This window comes from Trematomus bernacchii, unplaced genomic scaffold (genome assembly GCF_902827165.1).
Source record: "Trematomus bernacchii unplaced genomic scaffold, fTreBer1.1, whole genome shotgun sequence".
Classification (NCBI taxonomy): domain Eukaryota; kingdom Metazoa; phylum Chordata; class Actinopteri; order Perciformes; family Nototheniidae; genus Trematomus; species Trematomus bernacchii.
In genome coordinates, this window is record NW_022988043.1 from 26,490,081 (window position 1) to 26,516,625 (window position 26,545).

The window sequence follows — 26,545 nt, forward strand, 5'->3', positions numbered from 1 at the left end:
TTTCATGACATTATTATTTATGTATAAAGACTTTGCAATTATACAAGTTATTTGTTTGAAATAAGCATGCCTTTTTATGGATAGACTTAACAAAACACTCCTGATAATTCAAGAACAAGCTAAATAAAGCCACACTATGTGTACTGTCAGAGTAAACTCATGTCAAAAATGAAAACATGTAAGGTTTGTGGTGACTATTATTGAAGATAGGGCCGCTAATGGTACTGTGCATTGAGATCAAATTGTAACACAATCAATACTAACAACAAATGTAATGGTTATGCAGAACTATTAACAATGATGAAAGCTGCTTAAAGACCATATAAATTCAACAAGATGGATGGAAATTAGAAAAAAAGCAGTCTTAAGCTTAGAAACATGTGTACACGCTTTTGTTTTTGGAGTTCATATTATATTGAAAACAACCCTAAAAACAACTTCAATGGTAAAGACACAGGCAGCATCAAGAGGCCGGAAGTGATTCATGATCAAAGTGCTTCTTGATAGGATGGAGTAGATGGCAAATGGAACAATAGTTTTACAAACAATTCTGAGAAGAAAAACTACTATAAAGGCAGAAATAATCTCATTGGTTGAGTTAAATGTTGGGAATCGAGAAAAATAACACTTTATGTGTAGAAATATTTTAAGCCCACTTGAAAGGCAGAAGACAACAGGGTATCTGATGTCACGCAGGGCACCGAAAGCACACTTTCATTAAATGATCCACATTAGCTGTTTCATTACTGCTGCACCATCACCGCACTATTCCTCATTGGCTTCCAGCTGACTAGGAACGTCCAATCGTATTCATGCACAGGTCTTCATGGAATTAGCATTTCCCGAGGCTGGTGACATAGTGACAACTCGCAGAACTGTGCAGCTTGCAAGGTACAGTATTAGCTGTCTATCTTATTGACGGTTCCTCTGACTACCATGGTTACAATTATGGTCACGAGAATAGCCCTTAGCCACTTACAGACCGATAAATAAAAAGGGGTGAAACACAGATACTAAGGAATATAACTTTCTCCACATTTGAGGTCAGCACTGCCAAGATGGTTGCAACTGAATACCAGCCCCACTGTAGATGTTAAGGTTTCCTACCATTGACTTAACTAAGATATAAAGTCCATTTATGTTTTTATTTCAGGGGAGATTAATTATCCCTGGAAGGTCTTGTTGCTACTTGGATGCTTCCTGAAAGATCAGAGCATTTTATGCCAAATTTGGTCACTATGCTCATTCCTACTGTCTATAGGGTTTGTGTTGTAACTCTGCTGTAAGACATTGAAAACAAAATCAACTGTAACTGTGTATAGCTATCTGTTAGTAAGTGTGCTAGTAAGCCAGCCTGCTGACATTTCATAGATGAACATACACAAAAAGATCTATGCTAGTCAAAGATCTTCCCTATGAGCTTTAACTCAACCTGTGAGATTATTTTCACTGATCATTGTCCATTCTATTGACATAATGAATGTCCACATCCCAATACACATTTAAGGCATGTATGTTTGGTACACTTTGAGGTCAGGTGTTTGAATAGCGTGCATTGGTACAGGAAGGCTGCTGTAGGTTCATCCTTAGTCCTGAGTCCAATGGGGCCGCTTCAAGGCTGTTAAATACTGAGCATCTTTCTTAGTAGGTGCAATACTGGCAGTCTGCAGTGATCTGTAGCACAGAGTAGCTCACTGGTCAACAAAGTTTACCCGATATGTCAGCTGATGGCCATTGTCCCAAGCATACAAAACCTTCTCCTTGGGGTTGTAGTCAATCTGGGTGGTGTAGGAGTACTCATTGGTGAAGTGCAGGCGTGGGATGGCCTCAGTGTTTGTGTGGGTGTCATAAGCATAGTTCACCTCTCCTTCCTTTTGGTTGTACACGTTGACGGCGTACAAGACACCACAGATAATGAAGCAGTTTCCGTAGGAGTTCCGCTTGAGACCTGTCCTCCAGGTTGTTTCCTTTTTCAGTGACAGGTCTCCTGGATCCAGTTTACTGATGACTATCACCTCTTGTTGGTTGTAGTCGTAATCAACAGAGGGGTAGATCACCCACAGGCCGCTCTCGTCCACTGCAAAGTCAATGTCCGAATGACCCCTCCACTTCCAGGGGGTGGTGTCCTCGTAAACCACGTCGTGCAGCAGGGTCCAGGCCGCCACATATCGCATCCTCAGGTCATACTTGATGATGTTCTTGGTGAAGGCTCTGTTGTAGTAGAAGGCTCCATTATAAACCACATGGCCTGTGCCTATCCAGTTGTAAGGCAGTTTGAAGAGGTTACTCCATCGGCCTACAACAAACAAGAATATTAAATTAGCTTTACTCGTTTATCAAGCATGGGTAAAAACCCAATCATTTTTTGCCAATAAAAACATTATGTTGCACAAAAAGGACCACTGTCACAGCTCTGATGCAACTGGCTCCACCATATCCAATAACTGCCATTGTGTAACTTTCTACAATCAGGAGTTTCTGCTCCACTGTGGCTGCAGTGAAAAGATACACTGAGACACTGTATCAAACATTTCACTACCTCTGTTCTGTTCACTAATACCGCCTTTGTTATCACCCTGACACCAAATTGTCAAGACAACTACCATAACCTAGCTAGTTAACTAGTTAGGAGTGTAAATCAAACTTTTAGATATTTTAGCATTTATTCACATGTTGTTAAATTACACAATCTTTGCTGAAATCATAAAGTCTGCCATAATTTGATTAGATTTGATTCAATTCAGAGTCCATCAATATGACATATAATCCTATGACCATTTAACACAATTAGTAATATATAACAATTAACCAAAAGTAACAAGTAGGGCAATAACAGTTGAGCCTCCCATTGTCGGACATAGCAAATATTCAATTTGCAATACATTGAATGAGCGTGGTCTCAGCCATGCAAACAGCCCTATTAACGCAAACTATGAAAGGAAATGCTAAACTGATGCTCAAATGCTCAGGTCGCAAGACTTGCAAATTACTTGACATGTTCTTATACCTCGAGATTGACTTGGACTTGCCACCAAAAACGGCTATTTTAATAAATTTAGCTTAAAATTATAAATATTTCCATAAAATTATAAAATTATTCAAGTGTTTGGTCAACTGCCAGCCATCCATAAGGATAATACTGTATATAACAAACTGGTCATTGATGCAAATTGTTACACAGCTTATTTCAGAACTCGATTCTCTGCACTGGACACTTCAATCTCTGGAGGACCATGTTAAAAAAAACATTTTAATATGTTAAGGCATATGCTCTGTGTGTTTTAAGGCGTTCTATTGCTATATAAAAGCACTTTCTAACTCTGTTTGAAAGGTTTTCATAAATAAAGTTTATTATTGTTATAAGTTGGATACATTTGGCACTGTGTGTGCAAAGCATATAATATGCCTTTCAAAGTACCAATGGCAATGTTTGTACAATGCCAGACTGTGTCCACATCGGCTTCATGTGGCAGTGACACAGTTTGCTCAGGGGTTCACTCCAAAAACAAACACCTTGTGTACTGTAGAAGTCATGTTCTAATCACATCCTATCTGCTATCCTAACCTTACAACCTCAGGAAGTGTGATTTAGATAATGATAATAAATGGAAAGCCCAGTGAAGGACAAAAACAACGTGCTGCAGAACACCCCCCATCCCCGTCCATAAGGCCAACCCACTCTTAATCCCTCTCCGCTGAGCCCAGTTCTAAGGAAACGCTGGAGCACATGTCAGGGAACAGCAGGCCTCACCCAATAGCTAGTCATCCGCACACAGCTGTGAGCCCCCGCCCCGCAGGACGCCTCGCATGTAGGTGCATTTAGAAATCCCATTGTCCAAACACATCTAGATCAACAAGGCAGGTCCTACGAGGGAAGAGCTTCTTAACTCTCTAAAGCCCCTGTCACACTGTCCCGAAATTGACACCAGATGGACACACGATAAAGGAAATGTTCAAATTCGGCTCTGATCGTAACAACATCGGGCCATTCGTGAGGGCATCTTAAGCCATCGTATGACCGCCGGAGGAGTTTCTCAGGCTCCGGCAGCAACTTCGTGAGCGGTGGCAAAATCTTTGGCATGCCAAAAAATTGCCGAAGGACCTTTTGAAGGTTCATTTTCGTGTTGAATTCATGTGCCCTTCGTAAGGCCAGCGTGAGGGCATCTTGTCAAATCGTGTCATCTTCGTCTTTACTTCGTGTGATCATCGGTGCCAACGGGCATTTTTCGCCTCACGAAGACAATACGAAGGAAACAAGAAGCTGCCCGATTGTCTTAGGAAGGCAACACGACTACGTGAAGCCCTCGCAATGCCGTCGTATAGCCATCGTATTATAGTACGATGACATCAAGATTGCATTTATTGCACAACAAAATCATGTAAACATATTATGTAAACAACCCAATTTGTGTTCTGTGAAACTGAAAAGGATATTACATTGTTGTTGTTACTTTCGTTGCAGTTGTATGTCTTAAATGTAATTTAGGTTAACTTCCTGTTTTATTTAGATGCTTTTATTTTGAAGGCGAGTTTACACTGTTGACAGGAAATTGTTGTTGCTATGGAAACAACATGACGGAGATAAGTAATATCTTCTAATCTACATATAAAGACGGAGAAAGTAAAGAATAAAGTGTATGATTAAATGTTAGCACCCCCCGAAGAGGTACAAGCTCTTACGTTGAGTCTGGATACATTCTAAATCATCAGTAAAGTCTACGACCATATTTTCGTGTGTGGTTCGGGTGCCATCGCGTGGCCTTCTGTAGGAATCGTACTTGCTCCGGCTGTTGCTTGGCTGTTGACCAACTTCGGGGCCATCTTCGTGCGAAATTCACAATTCCATATTCGTGTGTCCATCTGGTGTCAATTCCGGGACAGTGTGACAGGGGCTTTAGAGAGTGTAATCCAATTCCTCAGTGGATTTGGAAGAAGTTGATTTTCCCACCCATGGAAGCCAAAATCTTAGACTTACATTCCAACGATCATCAGTCTCACAGAGCTCATAGGATATTCACCATGAATCAATGTCATCAATGTATTTAAAAAAAACAACAACTATAGGCTACATTAAAACAGGACAACACCAGAGGTAGAACCCTGTATGTTGTTTTCAGATGGATGGAAATACAGTATGTGTCACTCTAAAAGGCTTACGGTACGTCCACACAGCAGCGTTAAAAAAATCTTCCAACGCTTCTGCCCATTCACTTTGAATGGGGTGACGTCACTTTGCCTCACTTTTCGCCGAACTGCATTGTGGGAAGCAGAACGGAGCTTTGCTGGCGTTTCAGGCTGCAAAAGTTGAGCAATGTTCAACTTTTGAAGCTTCTGAAGCTTCGGTGGCCAATCAAATCCCGTTTATGCAGCCAATCAAACCGCGTGTATGCTGGGAGAGACACACCGCAGGTCATTTCCTCATATTCCAAAAAATGGAGCAAGCTTCAACGCACGCCGCTGTGTGGACGGGCCGTTAATGTCTGTCATTTTAATTAACCCAAGCTTACACTGAGATTCCAGTTAAGGACATGGTTATGTTTGATTGGAAAGTAAATGTTCCATTGCTTAGTCATGGCCTAAGGGTGTTGTTCTAAGTGGATTAGATGGGGTTACACAGGAGTGTTTGAGTTGGTACAGTATTTTGAGTACACATTGATCGACAAATAGAAATGAACTCTACTCTTACAGCGAGTTAGGGAGCAGAGTAGAGAGCAGATGACAGAGTAGATAAAAGCACGCTGCAGCTTTAAATCCCAGTGTCCTGTTTTATTGAAAAGTATTTCCCCTTCCTGTTTTTAGTTCCTGTTTTTGTGTGTTTTCCCAACTATTTTGTTTGTCTGTCTTGTCTTTATTATTTTCACCTGTTCTCCATTAGCCCTGCAACAACTTGACCCGCTGTACACTCAATCCCCTCTTTAGTTCTGCTTGTATTTGTTTCCTGGTTTTTGTTTAGTCTGTCGGAACCTTGTTTGTCGTACATTGGGAAGATCCTCTTCTGCCTTGCCCCTCCTTGCACCCCCTTGCCTTGCCTTGCAGCAAGCCTTTAAATAAAGATATGATAGGTTCCTGTCCCCTGTGTTTGGGTCCACCCTGCTCCACTACCTGTGACAGCTATGTCACAAACAGATGTTGTTTTTCATAGTTTGACCTTTGAAAGCAGAAAACCAAGGTCAATATTAAAATAATTAAAACTTTGGTTTAACAGTTGATCGTTTGTTGGCAGTTTATGGTGGGCCAATGGGAAAATGTAAGAAGGACTAATTGGAGCACCTTGTTTGAAGTTGTCCACATTGCGGAACTCAACCAAGTTGTTGCCATAGTAATAGTTAGTGACATAGATCTTGGAGTCTTTAGCCAGAGGGTCCTTCATCCAGGCTCCCTCATTACGCCCATAACTGTGCTGCTTCTCTGGCTGGTCAATGGATGCCAGAGTCCCTTCACAGCTTAGGATCTTCCCTGGAAGAAGCAAGCATAACATTCTTATCAATTATTTATATAGTGACCTGTACACTTTCCTGCTTCTAAATGTGCGTCTGTCATTGCTGCACAGATTGCAACAGGATCCTGAGCTCCATCATATCTATCACATACCTGCTCTGTGGAGATTGGGCCGGCTGTTGTTGTTGGAGTTGTCCAGCACCAGCACAATAGTCGGAGCGGGTGCTTCAGATGCTGGAGTGCCAGGTGTGGTGACAGCAGTGGCTGTAGTGGTGCCAGTAGTTGTGGTGGCAGCAGTTGTGGTGGTGGTACTTGCAGTGGTAGTGGGGGGAGCAGCAGTGGAGGCAGTGGGTCCGGCCGCAGTGGCCTCCAGGGTTTCCAGGACCATTTCAGCTCCTCCATCCTCTGACTGGTTCTCTGTGACGTGATGGGCTGTGTATGTTTTTGCAGAATGGTCTGGCGGAGGGTGGGTAAAAAGACAGTCAGGCAAAGATAGAGAAGGGAACTGATTTAAAAAGAAGATCTATAAAAAATACAGCAGGTGGCAAAACAAGGTCAGACAGTCTGATAGAAGAGAGTAATAATGATCAAGCTCCTGTTAGATGGTTACATTAAGGCAGTATAATGTGGTGCTCCTCAACAGCAGGATACATATTATGATGTGCTCTTTGCAGAGCACAGAGAACAATAACTTCCTTCCTCTTCTCTGAACTTCTTATCCTCTTTCCTTCCTCCCCCAGTCTGTTCTGCCTGTGTGCTCACTTAAACTGGTTTCCACACAATACTGAGTAATAGTTGCCAGTTTAGTGAACCTGGAAATGTTGAGTACACCAACGTTTTATGATAGAAATGTATAGTACGGTACCCAGCACATAGAAACTGCTTGATGCTAACTTGCATATGTTGGGCAATTTGCACAATTAGCACAAGTTGTGTTTATTTAATGTAATGGCATTATAGCCTATGTAAACAATATTTAAAAAATGACTTGGCCGATTTGAACAAATTTGGAGTGGTTTTGGGGGTATTGAGGATGCTAAGTCCTTTTCTGACATTTTCAGTAACAAAAATGGTAAGTGGAAAGTGGCCATACTTGTACCCTCGGTGGGCTGATTTTCACTACCATGAGTGGTGTTGCGACCATTGGATATAGAGAGCAAGATGAACATTAAATCTTCCAAATAGACCCAAAAGCAATCAAATCAGCCCACGGGGAGTACAAATATTGGCATTTTTTGGTTAAGAAATTGACTTGTTCCTTAATTACCCCCACTCTAAAATTGTCCAAATCGACGAAACCATTTTCATAACTATTGTCCACATAAGCTATAATGGTAATTGCTGGTTAACACAACTTATGCTTATTGTCCAAATTGCCCAACATATGCAACTTAGCATCCAGCAGTTTCTATGTGCTGGGGACCTTACTATACATTCCTATCATTAAGCTTTGGGTCACTTAACATTTCCGGGTTCCCTATAGGGCTCTAGGAGCTGCCAACTACTAGAGGATGTATTTTGCTTTTAATAAAAACGTGACGGAGATTCTTCATTCTTCATTATATCTATAGCTTTTAACCTGTTAAGCCCTGAGCCTGTTTTTCAGGTCTCAGGCTCAAAAATGACATTCCCAGAACAAATGACCATATCTTCCCTTCTAAAAGGGTTAAATTAATCATATTTTTTCTCAAAGTAATGATAAACATGTGAGTTGGATGTAGAAAAGTCAGAATCAATATAGATGTTGCTATATTTTGCTTGCTCGATTTTGATGGTTGACACCTCTTTCTGACCGTTAGAGCCAATAGAATCGAAGGGGGAGTCCCCCACACACACGTTGTGAAGAGAAAAGGTGGGGGCTTCGCGCATGTAATTTTCCATCAGTGAACCTATCTCTAGCTCTGACATCTGGAAACAGAAAAGCAGTTTTAATGCTTATGGATTATCAGAAATCATTTCAAAGGGACACAGACACATTGGATTAACCTATGGATTAACTTCAGCAGCGTTTTTATCGTTTTAATGCCATTGAAGTCCACTTTGGAGAGACTACAGAGCCAAGGTAAAAATGTTAGCATTTTTAGCTACCTAGCATCAGTTTTGATGTCCGTTTTTGCTTATAACGTCGCAAATACGTATAATTCAGTGGTAATGTCGGTGTCAATCGATTCTGTGTCACCTCACGATGTGAAACGATGTGTTGGATGTGGTGAAAAGATAAATAATAAGGTTTTGTGAGTGATTTTCGGTGCAGTAAGGTGTTAGCATTTTTCACTCGTTGCTAATTCAGAGGCTCAGTGTTAGCATTGTGGGTTTTCTTTTGAAAAAAAAAAAAAAAAGATCAGTTAGATGAGTTTCTTCCCGTTACATGAATATAAAACATTCATAGTTTTATTAAATGAACATGCCCTCAGACACTGTTTCCTGCAAGATGTTGCGGCAGTGCCCCGGTACCGGGGTCTCTCGGGCTTAACAGGTTAATGGAAAGTTATGTTCTCATAATGTTTGAAGGTTCAAGGTTCAAGGTTCAAGGTTCTTTATTTAGTCATACGCCCATAGCTACAGTGTAGTTATGCCGATAAAAATCTTGTATCACAGGCTTCTCCAACAGAGCAACACAAAACACAGATAAACAGAATAAATATAGTGCAAGTCAATAGTAAATAGTAAATACAAAAAGAAAAATAGTTTAAAAAAAGTGAAATAGCGAAATAGTGCAATAAGAGTCTATATGCAAGTTATTGAAATAGGATATATAGGTAAATAGATAACTAATTTTTAAATATTTTTTAAGTAGCAGCCAGATTAATACGGATGTTGTTTCAACAGTTCAGGTGTTTAACAGTCTTATGGCCTGTGGGATGAAACTGCCTCTGAGTCTGGTGGTTTTAGTCCTGATGCTGCGGTAACGCCTGCCAGACGGCAGCAGACTGAACAGTTTGTGGCTGGGGTGATGGGGGTCTTTGATAATCCGGAGGGATTTCTTCCTGAGGCGCTGGGAGTAAAGGTCCTCCATGGATGACAGCTCCGTCCTGGTGATGTTCTGTGCAGTTTTCACCACCCTCTGTAAAGCCTTACGATTGAGGGCGGTGCAGCTGCCGTACCAGGCCGTGATGCAGCCAGTCAGGATACTCTCTATGGTGCACCTGTAGAAGGTCAGGATACTCTCTATGGTGCACCTGTAGAAGGTCAGGATCCTCTCTATGGTGCACCTGTAGAAGGTCAGGATACTCTCTATGGTGCACCTGTAGAAGTTGCAGAGTATCCTGGAGTCCATGTTGAACCTCCTCAGCCTGCGGAGGAAGAAGAGCCGCTGTCGAGCTGTTTTGGTGATGGTGTTTGTGTGAAGAGTCCATGTCAGGTCCTCAGTGATGTGGACACCGAGGAACCTGAAGATGCTGACTCTCTCCACCGTAGTCCCATTGATGGCGATGGGGGTGTCTCCCTCTCTCTGGTGCTTCCTGTAGTCCACAATCAGCTCCTTGGTTTTGCTGACGTTGAGATGGAGGTTGTTATCCTGGCACCAAGATGTCAGGTTTTCGTACAGAGAGTACGCCGTCTCGTCGCCGTCAGTGATCTGGCCGATGCCGGTCGTGTCGTCAGCAAACTTCACGATGGTGTTGGAGCTGTGTGTGGCCACGCAGTCGTGTGTGAACAGGGAGTAGAGGAGAGGGCTGAGCACGCAGCCTTGAGGGGCTCCGGTGTTGAGGATCAGGGTGGAGGATTTTCATTTCATTTCAAACCTTTATTTAACCAGATTGGTCCCATTGAGATCATAGATCTCTTTTTTATGTGAGGATGTGATGTTTCCCACCCGCACTGCCTGGGGTCTGCCCGCCAGGAAGTTCAGGATCCAGTCACAGAGGGTGCTGTTGAGCCCGAGGTCTCTGAGCTTGCAACCCAGTCTCACGGCATTTCGTGTTATAGTCACGAAATTAATTTAATCTATTGATTCGTGTTCACCAACACGATTTTCGCATTTTTTTCGTGTCACACAGAACGATTTTAAAAGCAATGTATTTCTATTGGTAGTATGTTTCGTGCCTGCACCACGTCTTTTTGTCCGGTCGGGTCTTGGAATACCAGAAGCTGTGTGGTTCATAAAAACATTTTCTTACTCAATATCTTACCCTAAGCCTAACTCTATCCATTTTATTTTAAATTGTACAATGTCGGAGTTTTTTTGCCGTCCGTGAGGAAAATAAATGGCTCAGAGCCTCAGAATACTGAAATCTGTATTTTTTGTCATCTTTTTTTCCTTCTAATTTGTTATTATTTACATTGCTTTTAAAATCGTTCTGTGTGACACGAAAAAAATGGCGAAATCGTGTTGGTGAACACGAATCAATAGATTAATTTCGTGACTATAACATGAAATGCTGTGAGACTGTGTTGAAGCTTGATGACCAGCTTGGAGGGCACAATGGTATTGAAAGCTGAACTGTAATCAATGAACAGCATTCTCACATATGTGTTCCTCTGGTCCAGGTGTGAGAGGGCAGTGTGGATGGTGAGGGCTATGGCGTCGTCTGTGGACCTGTTTGCTCTGTAGGCAAACTGCAGGGGGTCCAGAGAGTCAGGGAGGGAGGAGGTGATGAGTGTTTTGACTAACCGCTCAAAGCACTTCATGATGATGGAGTGCTACTGGGCGGTAGTCATTGAGGCTGGTGATTTTTGTCTTTTTGGGGACAGGAACGATGGTGGAGTGTTTCAAACATGTGGGGACTACAGACTGCAGCAGGGATCTGTTGAAGATGTCTGTGAACTAGGGATGTTAAGATTCACCGATTCGCATCGGTGCACCGGCATAAACGTTCAAGATGCGAGTGCACCGGTTGAAAGAGTGCACATCGGCTACAGTTTGGGTTGAACTCGCGATGCATCGATTGTAGCGTCTTTGCATCGGTAAAAAAACGATTCATTCATATAATATCCTCTCATCTTGTCAGCACTCAGCAGAGACAATCTTTGATCTTTGCTTCGCACTACGGAGGCCGAGAGTCTCAGTTATCAACACACATGGAAGTCGAGGAGAAAGAGAAACACAGCGCACCGAAAAATACCTACAAATCAAATGTTTGGCAACACTTCAGATTTTTCAAGAAAGACGGTCAACTTGAAGAATCGCTCGCAAATTGTAAACGATGCCGTGCAGCTTTAAAGTCCACAAGTAGTACGAGGAACTTAGCGACGCACATAAAGAGGCGACATGGGGTCTGCGGCTGAAAAGAGAAACCTGAAAGTTAGTCATATGAGTTAAATCACTCAGTGAGGTGTTCTGTCAGAGAGAGTGGTGTTTAGTTTACAACAGCCTGTGACTGCCAATAATAGTTTACATGTCTTCCTTACTGTAAGCAGTTATGAAATACCTGTTTGTGAAAGGTTATTTTCTTTATTGTTCCTATAGAAACCACTGCTTTCTGCTCACTGGTGAGTTAGCCTATGGATGAGTGTTAAGCACATCAGGCTGGCAGTTGTATGGGCATTGCACTATGGTAGTTGTTATTTGCACATTGTTAATCATGGGCAACGCATTCTTAAATTGTTTAACTGTGAGGTGTTATACAATTGTACTGTACTCTGGAGAGTTTTTTAAGGTAAAAAGGGTAAAAAAGAAACAGCATGATGGGATGTGCAGTACTAGTAGAGAGAACCAAATATGTAAAGCACTTTTTTGTTAATCTATGATTTGCTGCATATAAGGAATAAAACAAAAATCCTCTGTCGTACCATATTGAATTGTATCATTATTTTGCATCGTGTTGAATCGCATCGTATCGCCCCATATCGCATAATGTTGAATCAAATCGTATCGAACTGTATCGCAACAGGGGTGAATCGTATCGTATCTCATCGCCTGGTGTTTCAAATGTATCGTTAATGTATCGTATCATTGGCAACGTATCGAGATGCGCATCGTATCGGCCTCAGTGATGGAGATGCACATCCCTACTGTGAACACCTCTGCCAGCTGAACTGCACACACCCTGAGAACACGGCCAGGGATGCCATCAGGTCCAGGAGCCTTGTGTGGGTTAACCCTTTTAAAGGATTTGCACACATCTGCCCTGTTTAAAACAAAAGGGCAGTGTAGCTCCTGGTCCCTCTGTACCTCCACAGCCTGGCTGCTCTCAAAGCGTGCAAAAAAACTGTTCAGCTCATCTGGGAGAGATGCGCACGCAGACACCCGCAGCACCCCCCGCTGCTCCTTTGTAGTCAGTCATTGTCCTTAGTCCCGCCCACATATTCCTAGTGTTACAGCCTTTGAAGTCAGATTCCACCTTCTCTTTGTACTGTCTCTTTGCATTGCTGATTGCTCTCCGGAGATCATACCTAGATTTCCTGTACTCCTCCAAATCTCCAGCTCTGTGCGCGATAGTGCGCGCTTTCAGCTTGCCGCGCACCTCGCCTGTTTATCCAGGGCTTTTGATTTGGGAATGTTCATACAGAAACCTTCGGTACCACGTCATCGATGCATTTCCCAATGTAGCAGATGACAGTGTCCGTGTGTGTGTTGATGTTATTGTCCTCAAACACACTCCAATCCGTAGATGCAAAGCAATCCTGCAGTGCTGAATCTGACTCCTCACTCCATCGCTGTACTGTCGGGCAGCTGATGTGTTGAAAGTATCTCGACAGAACTTTCTTCATGTTCGCGGTATTAAAGAAGTGAAGTCCAATTTTCTGATGGATAATATAAATGTTGTCAATGAAAACCATGACATGATAAATGATGATAAAGTTTGATAATCATTGTGTTTGAAAGTTCCTGCCTTCCTCCTGCTTTTGCAATGTTATATCTCTACCAGAACTGTAGTTGTGATACTTTTGCTTTTTTTGTTTAGTTTTAGGGTTTTATGCGCGTGAGGGAGAGCCTGCTCTCCTGCTGCTGTCTGCTGCTGTCAGACAGATGTGGGCACATCACAGCAGCATCTTCCCCACACTGTACACTGAACACATGGAACTGATGAGGGAGTACAGACAATATCCTGGAACGTTTTACACAATTTAAGTGTTTTAAGATTATATTTTTTTATTGTACCTTGAAATAAATGTAACTCTACTTTCCCAATTTTTTTAAAAATACAGTTATCTGCTAAAAGTGTTATCTCATTGTTTGAGTGTATCTGATGACTGTGTGGAGAGCACATGAAGAGGACAGATTGTTCAGTTACCATGTGTGTTCGGTAAAGCAGACGGGACACACGTTGTACTTCATTTGTTACTTTACTTTGACAAAGATCTAAGACCCCTTTAAACTATTAGGATACTGTGATGAAGATATTAAAGTATTTTTGAAGGACCGTGCCAGCTAATGAACTGAACAAAGGAACATTGTATGTGCTTTTTCATAATTTTAATGGGACAGTTCATCCTAAAATAACATAGTTCTACAGCATCACCGCACAGGAGAGTGTATATTTTAAACCTGCACTCTATTTGCATGGTTATGTGAAGGTTTTCAGAGTGGACAATGACCTCTGCAAACTCCTGATTGGCTACAGTACAAATGCCTCAGTCCCTGTTGTTAAAAGTCTCTTTCCTAGATGCCTTTATAGTTAAACTGTTAAAAGGAGGTATAGGTAAAAAAGTGTTCATTAGAATTGACTCTTTTTCTTCTGCTTCCACTGGTTACAGTCAAAGTGATAGGTCAAATAGAATGATAAATCAAAATCAGCTGCTCCAGAACGCTGTGCAGCTACCAGTAAAATATATGACACTGAAACTAAGTTTGTAAAGAGGCATTTCAGGGAAAAAAAGAAAAAACATGAAGATGTGGGAATCTTCCCTGGATGAATCAGAGTTCCTGCATCCTGCTCTTTGCCGGAGATTATGGAAATGCAGCCGCCTGGTTTCAGTGATTTGACAAGGGTGGCTGGGCCCTCTGAGGTCACACACACACGGCAGAACACGCGCTCTGACAGCGTTTTGTGCTTGTGCCCGGTGCAGACGCAGCATACCTATTCACTCAACTAGACTTAAAGAGGATTGGAAGGAGTCAGGAAATGTTTTCTCTGCGATGGTGAGGGTCCCTACACATTGAAGCCGAGGCATGTCATGGACATGGCAGCAGTCCTTTGAGACAGCATTCCACCAGCTCCAGGTATTTTGTCAATACAAAGATTTGAATTTGCGCTCCCACTCAGGGAGCGCAAATTCAAATTCTAACCCTAAACCAGAAATACAATCCTACGCTAACTACATTAGCTCTGCGAAAAACCTTAAATCTTATGAGGGGACCTAGTGTGCCCACAGCCATGGATTCCTTATTTTATTGCATTGAGCTTCAGTGTCAAGTTTGCAACACAATAACAGCCCTATCTCACGCTTGTGTAAAACAAAATTGTCAGGAAAGCTTTATATTGTCCTCTAAATCCAGCTAATTATGATCTTGGCTCTTCGACTGGAAGGCTGCTGCCTGATCCAGCAAAGTCTCATGTTGCGTTGGATTACATTGCTGAAGAAACAAATCTGGACCCTTTTCAACACCAACAGAGGATCACACACAATGATCACACACAGATGGAAGTGCAAACTTAGAGCAAAATGTTTGCTTTAGCTCAGAGAGGGTGGCTTTCTATGAACACTATGCTTGGAGAAGTGAAAATCCCACCTCCTCTGTGCTCATCGTCGTCACTCTTGGCGGCCTTGTAGTATGTGATGCCCCTCACCACGCCGGGCTGGTGGCCAACCACCTTGGCTTTTGCTGTAGGGTCAGGCTTGGCCGGCTTCCCAGGTTTAATGACCTCTTTCTTGGGTTTTACGACCTTTGCTTTGGGTGGTTTGGCTGAAAGTTTGGCCGCAGGGGTCTTTTTGTTAGGAATTTTTACAGCCTCCTTGGTTTTCTCTTCATTAGTATCCTGCAAACATGACATTTTGGTTATATCACAACACCTGGTAATATTGGTCTGTGGGTCTTATCTGCTGACCATGCTTATTAAAAAAGGGTGAGGTTAGATAGTATACCTACAATGTTTGTCAGAGATGTTAATAAGTATTTAATGTAGCGAGTTCCTGGGACGCATAAGTGGTCATATGAGTTGGTCACCAATAAAATGGGCATTAAACTTAATTTGATTGGTTATTTTGAAAATGTAAAACCTGAATTTGCAAAACATTATAAAAATCAACATATAGCAATGTAAGACATGTTATTTGCAGAATCTCCAAGGGACATTTAAAGTATGATCAAATCCATTCAAATTTGAGTAAGATTTGTTATGTTTTTCTGTCACTCCTTGAGATTGAATTCAAGGTTCAAGGCTTATATTTGTCATACGTACATAGCTACAGTGTAGTTATGTCGATGAAAATCTTAGGTCACAGGCTCCTCCAACAGTGCAACACAATAAAACTGAAAAACTGAAAAAATAGTGCAAGTACCTGTGCTTTGGTCTCCGAGGAGTCCTTCTGCAGCAGCTGCAGGCTGAGGCTGGAGATGTCCTTCTTGATGCTCACCATAACGTTGGAGTAGTTCTCGTATCTCTTAAAGTGGTTGGTGAGGCTCATCATGCTGTCTCGAACAAATTCATTGTCTCGCGTAAGGTTTGTCTTGATTGTCTGAAAGATAACATCATAAAAGCAATTGCAATATGTTATGTAACATAGGCTTGTATACAGAGTCACAAGAAACACCTCTCAATATGTCTCCTCCCAATCCTTACAGCATAATGATGTGAAGAATAGGCGCTTTCACACCAAGTACTTTTCCCAGGAATAGTTACCGGAACTTTTCCCCGGAACTTTTATTTCCTGGAACTATCTAGTAAATTGCGTTCACACCGGAATAAGTCCCTGAGGGTGCTGCTGAGAGCCAGTCCCCGGCCGGAAGTTGGAGACTGGCTCCCAGCAGCTTCTACTGAAGTCTTCAGAGTAAATCGCCAGAAGCGCCGACACCTCCTCATCACTCCACCGCTCTCATGTTTTATTTTGTGTTGCCATAAGTTAGTCTCTCTCCGTTGGTATGCTGGGCTAATGCTAATGCTAATAATGCTAATGCAAGCAAATAAAATGGCGGCTTCACAAAAACGTTTCAGAGTTTTACGGGCCGTGGTTTGCAATTCGCCCAGCCAATCAGAAATGTGAACCTTTTTCTCCCCAGGAAAGTCCCTGCTCTCTAGCAGGGACTAAAATGGGGTGGAAAGGTTCTCAAAAAAAAGTTCGGAACTATTCCTGGGAAAAGTACTCCGGTGTGAAAGCGCCTAATCGGTTGCCTACCTCTTCTAGGGTGTTCATTTGAGACACCACCTTGTTGATGTAGGAGTGAATCTTCATTAGATCCATGCTGTAAAGTGTTCCCTCCAGGAGGTGCACCATGGATTGGAGCTGGTCATTCATGCAATAAAAGGAAAAGAAGTAGCATTATTCACCTTCTCCTGAACACAGAGCTGACATCTTTATGTGCCTCTGTGTAACTAGTAATACCTAAAGTGCCCTCAAAAACATTTGCTCTGATCACTTATTGACATCCACTCCAGTGTTCTCGGTCTGGGGCTCATTCAGAGTCTATGTTAATTATTTGTGTATGTATTGGCTCAATCTATAGTTTAAAGTGGAGACTGACATCTGGAACTGCCTTCTGTTTCATATGGTACATAGCGTGCTTCTCCTGCCTGTGAAACATGAAAGTGTGTTTTAGGTTTGTGAATGCTGACGTGCTCACAAAAGATGTTAATTGACACACAACTATAGCCAGTTCACAGAGCTGAAGTACAACCTTTAAAGCTTTTATGCCTTGTACTTTCAAGCACTAACCCCAACCCTAACAACATATATGTATTTATTAAAGATTATTATATCAATTATAAAAACTAATTTGTATTAATTAGTTTACTGCAGAACTGAAATAGAGGTATGAAAGTGGTACTCGGGATCTTTGTGGCTTTAAAAATGTCTTCTAAGACTCTTATTAAAACCCCTTTATCTTATTACATGCTACTTGTTAGACGCTTTTATCCAAAGCGACTTACATACATTCAGTACTGTGGACAATCCCCACAGGAGCACTTTGGGGTGAAGTGTCTCAGGGACACAACGACATGCTGACTGCAGTGGGACTCGAACTTGCTATCCCCTGATTCGAAGTCCAGCACACTATCCACTGAGCCACAGCCTCCTCTTATGACTTAACCTAAGTCAGAAAATGGTAATTTAACTATTTAAATAGTTTATTTTATGTAAGATGGAATTGTCTATTTTGTAGAAAGAAATGCTGTCCATCGTCCATCAGAAAGATGCTATGATCAGATAGATTTTGTACTTAGAGCAGATTTGAGTTTCATGTCACCACCTTCAGTAACTCGGGGGCCTGTTTCTTCAGCTTCTCCATCTTCCACTCGTTCTCACAGGGGTTGAGGGAGGACGAGGGGGCCGTGCACGAGCACTTACAGTCGGATCCGGAGCTGACTGTCTCCACGGTGTAGAAGTCCTCCACACGCACACTGCCGCTCCGCAGCCGCTGGCAGGCGTCCCTGCTCAGAGGGCGCATGATGCACTTGCAGCGACAGTCTGAGCCCTCTGACGTCATCCGGACCGGCTCCGTCTCCCCAAAGATCTACAAGACACAATGTCCTATTTTCAAATCCAAAGATATTTTTTTATTGAAGCTGTTTCTTGTGCTGTCTCTATAATCGTCATTTTGTGCTCACTAATGGCGCTTTTCCACTGCAGCACGTAGCACGGTTTAAGCGGGCTTTTCCACTCGGGGTAGTTCCGGCTCAGGGCAACTTTTTCTTTTTTTCTGGCCCTCCAAAATCGAGGTTCTTACCGGGCCAACAACCGGTCTAAATATGCTAAACTAGTTACGTAAACACTTTCGACTGGTGATTCGTCAGAGAGAATCGTCACAATCGTTGCGCGAGATAATCCTACCAAAACATCAGCCGTTAGCTGTTAGCACTCAGAGCTCACAGCTCCTCATATCTGTTCAGAAACTAGACAAAAGTTAAACAAGTACAAACCACAGACTGCCTGTGTCATGGTGAATACAGTCGCTGCTTTATTTATGTCTGTATAGGCCGTTGTTGTGAGTGTGGACGGAGCATACACTGCGTTAGCTTAGCCGATCTCCATTCAGAAAACACGCATTTTAAAAGGTTTTTCGCCTGCCGTCTGTCTGCAGACTTGTCAAAGCATTCATTCATGGTTTTTACTAACCGGTGTCAGTATGTTGCTACTTAAGTTGTTGCATATATCAAGCGACGCTTGCAGCATTTTTGAAAACAAAGGAGCTACAGAAATGGCAAGAAAAAGCTTTTACGCAGCGTCGCTCCTCCCCGCCGAACAGCCGATCGCCCCGCTGCGTTACTATAGTTACTACCACAGTAACTAAACTGTAATGGAAACGCAGCATAAAGTGAGCCTCCCTGGCCTACCAAGGCCTAACCATACCATACTAAGCCGTGCTAGGTCCTGCAGTGGAAAAGCGCCAATAGTGAAGTATCTCTTTAATGAATGAAATGGAAATGTATTTTTATTGTGGCTTTGTAAGAATTAAACAGACCAAATTGGTATGTATCCAAACTCATAACATGTCACTCCATTAGGCTAACCTCTGCTGGACTTCAAATCCATTTTTATTGGAGGGAAACAAAAGCAAGGGAGATCTTGAAAGTAGCCACAAGCTTCCTGTTGCATGATAGCAGGTGTGACTAAAAGGAGAGCCTCAGAGAACAACATCACAGGCGCATAACCAGCTGGCTTTTGCTGCCATGGATGATGACGGAGCTTTGGCAGGCCATGCTCATGACTTCCTAAATAAACAGGAAGCAATGCATGGCAGCCTGAGCAGACATTCCACATTCACCCTATGAGACAATTGCAAGCTAGCACACAGTGGACATAGCTTGCATACAGAAATTCAACTAGACAGATTAACTGCAAATGTTATTCATGTTCATATTATATATAAATATGTACAGATGGTGATGCTGGGACGGCGTACTGAGGCTTGCTGAGTACTTCACTTTGTCTCCTTAATTTCACTGGGGTGGGTGGGTTAGTTTAAGGGAACTAAACCTTGGTTGGATTTGTTAATTCTTTTCTAACAGTTGTGTTCTTTACAATGGTGTTCAGACTGAAAGCAAAATCACATTTTAGATGTATTTGATGTCAATGTATCTATTTTAACATTTATGTTAACTTTATGTTTTTAACTTTATAACTTGCATAGGAGAATCATAACAGAGAGAACTGAGTTTTCATCTGCTGAGATCAGTCTGAGCTGTCACTCAAACACAGCACAGGCTGTGCAAACACACATGGACTACTGTAGCTTGCTAAATGGCTAGTTAGCGGGTTTGGGCAAATAAACTGGGATTTCAAAAGCACTTAGGTGGTCAAATGTGCACAAATGACGCAGGGTTAGAATGTGCTTTGTGCTGTGTCCAAGCAGCAACCTCCGGGTCCAGGTGAAAGCCATACAGAAGTGCCCTAATCCTGCATAATGCATTAACCCTTTCACAGTGTGATTCCACCTTAAGAAAGTAAATTGTAACATTTGGCTCTCCCAAGAATGTTTTGTTTTGCTCCACCCTTTTCATGGCACTGCTAAAAGCTGGCGAGGGCCAAAATCCCAGACTGAAGGCTTTATAATCATGGACCACCAAACAATAAGTGATGTCATGGTGACAACCACTTCCTTTATTATGGTCTGATCACATCAAAAGATGTGTGGTTCATATCCATATTGCTATTGAATTGCCACTGATAGGAAGGCCTAATGTTGAAACCCTAACCCTAACCCTAAACCAAATGGAGCAGAGAGCATGTCAGTCATAGCCCATGCGTCCCACCTGACCCAAGGATGGCCACACAGGTCTGTAAGCACCCTTCTTTCTAACTCAAATCCTACAGACTATTTCATCTTCAATCTTATAGTCTTCAGCCCTAACCTACGCTGACTCATGTGACATCCATTAAAGGTCACCTATTATGCAAAATCCACTTTTTCATGTCTTTTATACATAAGTAATGCTCCCCTCTGTTTAAAGAGATTCTGAAAGTTCCAGGAAAAAAGATTTGCTCACTTTTTGTCCTGATCCATTTATATAAAAACCTGTCTGAAAATGAGCTGATCAGATTGTGGCCACTTTATGATGTCATAAAGATTTTTTGGGTTGTGTAACCATTAGCCAGTAGGTACCCCCCCCTCCCCCCCCTTATCACCTGAATCTCCTCCTAGTGCACCATTGAGTTCTTTTTAACCAAATCTCTCTCAGAGGGACATCAGAGACATGTTCTATATCTGAGACCTATAATATATTGATGAAAAACAGTAAAATAGGGGACCTTTAAGCCAATGTATCAGCGTCTCACGGCTCCTTCCGGTTATACAACCTTTTTCACAAATGCAGTATAGTCCCCAACACCTGGAAATGTTCTCTTATATGTACGATCAGTGGAGCTCCCCTTTAAAGCCTCCCTGTAATAAAATCTTGTTTGACCATTTTGCACCAAAACGGAGACTCCGCTCTTTTAAGGTTTCATCTTCTGGATTGTATTTCAATTGTTGTACCGCAGGACATTTTATTTGACAAAGGCTCAATTGACTGAAAATACAAGACTCTGATGTATGACTATACTGCATGTTGAATGTCCATGTTCTCGCAGCTTTTTAGTACTAAAGTATCTCACGATACATTGTACTTGAATTGCACTATTCATAGTACTGCTTGAGGTTCTCCCTGCTATCACTCATGTGTTCAGCATGTGTGTTGTTTTGGAGTAGACACTGCTGGATCATGTGTTGGAGGAGGTTTAGACTGTCATCTCTCCCTGCTGAGATTTAGGGACCTGTGCAGGATGGGCGCACATGTGGTATCACTTTTTTTCAGAGATGGAGATCAGGACAGAGATTCTTCATCGATGATCAGTGTTCCTGTCCTCATGTGACTGAAGTTAGTTGTAGTACTCTCAGCATATGAAGAAAACATTTGTGGAAACTCTGGTGAAAGATTTACAGAGAACGTATGTGATGAAAATAATCAACCTTATAAACCAAACTCTTGCATTTCTCATCTCTCCAAATTGGTAGAGGTGGAGGTGGTGGGGGCTCATTAGTGAAGGAATGCAGGCTGAGTGATGGGGGAAGATGTGGAGGGGGGGTCTGATATAGGGCAGGACTCCTGTGTGCAGAGCCGGGCCAATCCTGACCCATGTCAAGCGAAAAGGCACCAGGTTGACAAATCCTACAGCCACATGAAAACAGAGTGGATTAGCAGATTAAATGTCTTCAGCAGAGGCTATGCTGCCCTGCTCTAACACAGACTGCTGCATAGAAACAGCTTCAGTTGCTTTAAGAAGAAGTCAGAGAAATTCCATTCAAGTAAAGAAGTTACTAAATAATTGCCATGAAGGCTTTAACTGCAGGAGGAAGATTTTTCAGCGTCATATCATGAAAAATCTGAATCATTCTGCCAGTCAGAGCAGCTTCCGCCTCCTCCTGTCAAATCATATGTGCTGATATGCCTAACGGACCATACAACATCCCATGCCGAGCTGACCTACCAGCATGAGACCAGGCAACACAATTAAGAGTGCTAATAATTAAGAGTACAGAGTATTTAACGCATGCTTTGAGCTTTGAGTCTTTGGCTTTGACCTCTCAAGTGCAGTCAAGTTTCAGGTCAAAAATAACACAGCTTAAACATGAACTCATGTCTGCACAATGTGAGTGAAAGAGCTGCAGAGAGCTCTATTAGATCAACCATTGCAGCCTTTAACAGCTAACACAGCCTGACAGTGATGAAGTGAACCCCCAATTGTGCTCAGGATTGCTAAAAACACAAGATGTGATACACAATGGCTGGTGTTAGCATCAGAGTCAATGTTTCAGTCGCACTGGCCTGTTGTATCTGCAGGCTTGTTAATATCAACATGGATATCCTCAGTGCTTTGCCAGCTGGGCTGATCACCGGGACTTCTGCAGGTCTCCTGTAGCTTAATGTTCAGCTGCATGTTCAGCAAATAATAATGCTCTGATCCCTGTAATGACCTGTGGCAAATTCAACTGTTTTCCCACAAATGCACCTCAGGGCACCACGAATAGCAATTTAAATCAGTCTTAAGCCAAGCTTGTGATTTTAAAGGTTGGACTATCTCTTTAAAATCCACATCATCTCCTGTCAGTGGCACTTAAGACCAAATCCAGGGTCCACATTCCAGTCCAAAGAGTCCGTCTGATTTTTTATCTAATTAGCGAAGCTAATGATAAACTTACTGTGCCACTGTGAAGATAAACTTAGTACAAAGGGGGGATTCTATGAAGCCTGCAGTCTGGAGATGAAGCATGAGGTCGGCAGACTATAAACCACCACTCTGACATTAGCATGGGGGTGTTCATTAGCTGAACACAAAGTGTATCAAGCACTCGTTGCTTTTGTGGGTACACATGCACATTCCTGATGGGCTGTTTGAGTGCTGGACACTGAACTCTTCAGTCCTTACATCGCCTAAGATGCTATATGGCATTACTGTTATATTCTGCTTTACTCATATATTACCAAATGTGAACGTTCCTCTTCAGCCACAGCGACATTTAAGAACTCTGGGAAACATTTATACATGATTTTGACACACTTCTACTTATTCTCCATCAATCAAATGATCAGTGTGTTTTGAGGCTGAACATCTTCTGAAAGCAAACAAACACACAAATCAAGCTGTCAATATGGCTCCTTAATAAAACCCACATGCTATCAAAATCCATTCACAGGCACAAAGAGACACTTTCCTAATTAGTAATGTGTGTCTGGTGACCTCAACAATGAATGGAATGATAGATGTTCCCAATGTGTTTTCCCCCCGAGATTTGCTACAGCAGATGTTTTTAGGAGATGTTAAAAAGTTTACTCACTGAAAGATACTGTACTCCACTAATTGCGCAGATAAAAACATTCATTCTTAAACATTTTCGGCCAAAAGGTCTGTGTTCAGTCTTTGTAGCTGCTGGTGGTATGGTTTGTATTCATCATACTAACACAAAAACACAAGTCCTCTCGCAGCACGAAAGCCAATAATGTTATATCCTAGGAAAATATTTCTTTAAGATTAGGGAAGGCTAATTAAGGTTAACACAAGTCTATGATGGGACGCAAGCTCCCCCAACACTCCTCACACCCTTACTCACCGCCGTGCTGCATATAGATTACACAACTTCCTGCATTGACACAGCATGTTGGAATGTTCTGAGTATTGAAGAGATCCATTTGCATGAGTTTATAGTTGTTCACTGTATGTGCACAACATGCATTTGAGTTTTCTTTTCCTTATCTCTGTGTCCTCGGTTTATGCATCCATGTGTGTGAGAAGAAAACAAAAGGACACACAACCATAAAAGGTTATGGTCCGCAGGGAGAGATTTCCTGATCACATGACCCCAACTACGTGAAGGCATAGGGGCCGGAGAAAAGAAGGCCAATGATTTGTTAACATGAGCCTGTGATATAAAGAAGGCTATTTTGTTATGGCTTGTGATAACATTATTGGGGACATTTGATGGGCATGTACATCCACTTATACTTTTCTATGGGTTGTTCAAAAAGTGCAGCTTTTAAAAAAAAGTATTATTATACAGCACACTTGTGGTTTTGGCATCCATGTAATATAATCGATGGATCCGTCCAAGTCATCCCCACAATCTATGGACAGCCTAAAATCTAACAATCAGTTTCACCGTTTTGTGCCAAAGCCAGGCCACATCAGAGCTGTGCGGGGGGGCACCCGGGACCTGCGGTTCACACTGATACCAGGTCAAGAGAGACTCATACCTCAGTGTGACTGAGGTATGAGTCTCTCTTATTTCCAACAGCTTGCAGCTCTGTTTTAACCACAAACAGAAACTCCACTCTCTGCAGAACGATAATGCTTACTCTTCATCAAGCCCCATGTGACATCTGCAACACTAGAACCGCCAGGGGTCGCTGTATACCTAAAACCGCACAACGGGTCCAAATGTACCCGCTATTAGAATGCATTGATTTCAAGGTACATGTTCCTTTCCTTTATTTATCATACTAGAACACAGGGTTATAACAGTGAGTTTTGATCGCAGTGGATGAAACTTATACCAATAGAAGATGTATATAAAAGATCGCTACTGTGAGTTATGTGCAAAGTGTCTCATCTATCTCTCTCTCTATCTATCTATCTCTCTATATATCTTATCTATAAAGAGAGAGAGATAGAGAGCTTCAGCGTCGAACGATGAGCGGATCGAGCGAGCGAGATAGCAGCGCGATGAAGCGAGAGCTAGTCGAGCGAGCACGGAGCGCGAGCAGCGAGCGGAGCGAGCGAGCGAGCGAGCGAGAGCGAGGAGCGAGGAGAGGAGCGAGAGAGAGCGAGCGCGCGAGCGAGCAGCGAGAGAGGAGCGAGCGAGCGAGCGAGCGAGTGAGCGAGGGAGCGCGCGCGCGAGGCGATCGTCGAGACGAGAGAGCGAGCAGGAGCAAGAGAGACGTAGAGCATAGCGAGATTCGAGGAGAGAGGAGCGAGCGAGCGAGGGAGAGCGCGCGCGCGCGAGCTCGCCAGCAGCGACGAGCGAGCCAGCGAGCGAGAGCTAGGGAGCGAGCGCGCGAGCGAGCTAGAGCGAGCGAGCGGAGCGCGCGCGAGCGAGGAGCGCTAGCAGCTCGAGCATCTATCGATCTAGGCTAGCTAGCTAGCGAGCTCCTGCGCTCATCGATCGAGTCTCGCGTCTCTGTATAGATATCTATCTATCTCTCTATCTATCGAGCTATTTATTCTTCTCTCTTATCTATCTATTTTATCTCTCTCTCTCTCTCTCTCTCTCTCTCTCTCTCTCTCTCTCTCTCTCTCTCTCTCTCTCTCTCTCTCTCTCTCTCTCTCTCTCTCTCTATCTCTCTATTTATAAGGAACCGCAGTAAACAACAGCCGTTATGTTTTCACGTGAGATCAATAGCGCGAAAATCTTCTAACATTTTCTATAAGGTAAATATTACCCGCTGGTGCTGATGGGTATAAATGGCCATTTTTTGGGCCATTTTTTTAATCTGACTTCATATTGACAATTTTTAACAACAGAGGGTGCTACATAACACACTTTTAGGAAAAGTCACGGACTGGGAGACTTGAATATTTTATTGAAAAAAAGTTTCATACAATCAAGAAACAGCTGCCGGTAAAATGTACCCGTTGGCGGTTCTAGTGTTAAGTATAGTTGGCATAACATGGCATGGGAAAATATTGTTTTGTTAACATTGTAACAATCATATGGCAACCAGGCTTCCTCCAGCAGCTGTAGGTGAATATAATCATAGAGCCCTGTCTCACAGAGCATCAGTCTGCTGTGTTCTTCTTTCCAGCACCCAGCTGACCTTGCACCGATTGGCCTCTGGTTTGTTTACAATCTCAACATGAAGCAGGTGCACACGTTGGTTCCCACGACACCCTCTGCTGCCCTTCATGTCCTCTTCTAAGCAGGCTTTGTTTCACATAAATGCCAGTGCCACCCGTCGGGCTACAGAGAATATGACTGGGCATCTTCAGTGACCAGAAGACAGGAGCTGTGACACTGCTGCATGATAAACAATGGTGTAGTGAGGACGGACCCTAAAACCTTTGGCTGCCTTTGCTAAACTCTCCACCTGACCTGCTTCTCTCACATCATTATTTAAAGTAGGCAACAACGGGGCCTGGATAGACGACCAACACTGACGTTAGTGATCAGGTCATGCTCACTTCCTCCTAATGATGCTGGATGGGCTTCAGTCATTTTCACATTTTCAGATGTATTTATAAGGCTTGTGAGCATAGTCATGTTAAAACCAAAAAGTGACAAATATTAACACAAAGTTTGAAGAACACTATTGCCTAAACTATAATTGTAATCTGGATCATTGAGGTCTCCCTTTATGGAAACAAAGGGGACTACACCAAACCACACACTTTTGGTATGCAACAACTTTTACTACAACCAGCGCAACCTCACACTGCCTCCATCACTGTTGTAATTAATACTGCTGCTGCAACTATGAAGTAATTTGGAGGGTTAATTCTGCATGGACACAGCTGCTGATTGGGCCTCTGATTGTATCCAGAGCATCAACTGTTGATAGTCACACACCATACATGGACATACATGCAACACAGCCTC

At 42.7% G+C, this 26,545-nt stretch overlaps 1 protein-coding gene across 1 annotated transcript in view; it reads right to left on the reverse strand.

The window, feature by feature from the left end:
• Positions 1–26,545, reverse strand: part of olfml2a (olfactomedin-like 2A) — a 27,673-nt gene continuing 1,128 nt past the window's right edge. The window contains exons 2-8 of the mRNA XM_034117620.1: positions 17,729–17,992; positions 16,657–16,764; positions 15,823–15,999; positions 15,053–15,299; positions 6,592–6,894; positions 6,271–6,456; positions 1–2,296 (exon numbers count right to left, since the gene is read on the reverse strand). Of these exons, the coding sequence (XP_033973511.1) occupies positions 1,692–2,296; positions 6,271–6,456; positions 6,592–6,894; positions 15,053–15,299; positions 15,823–15,999; positions 16,657–16,764; positions 17,729–17,992 (1,890 nt within the window). The 3' untranslated portion in view covers positions 1–1,691. The remainder of the gene's footprint in view (positions 2,297–6,270; positions 6,457–6,591; positions 6,895–15,052; positions 15,300–15,822; positions 16,000–16,656; positions 16,765–17,728; positions 17,993–26,545) is intronic.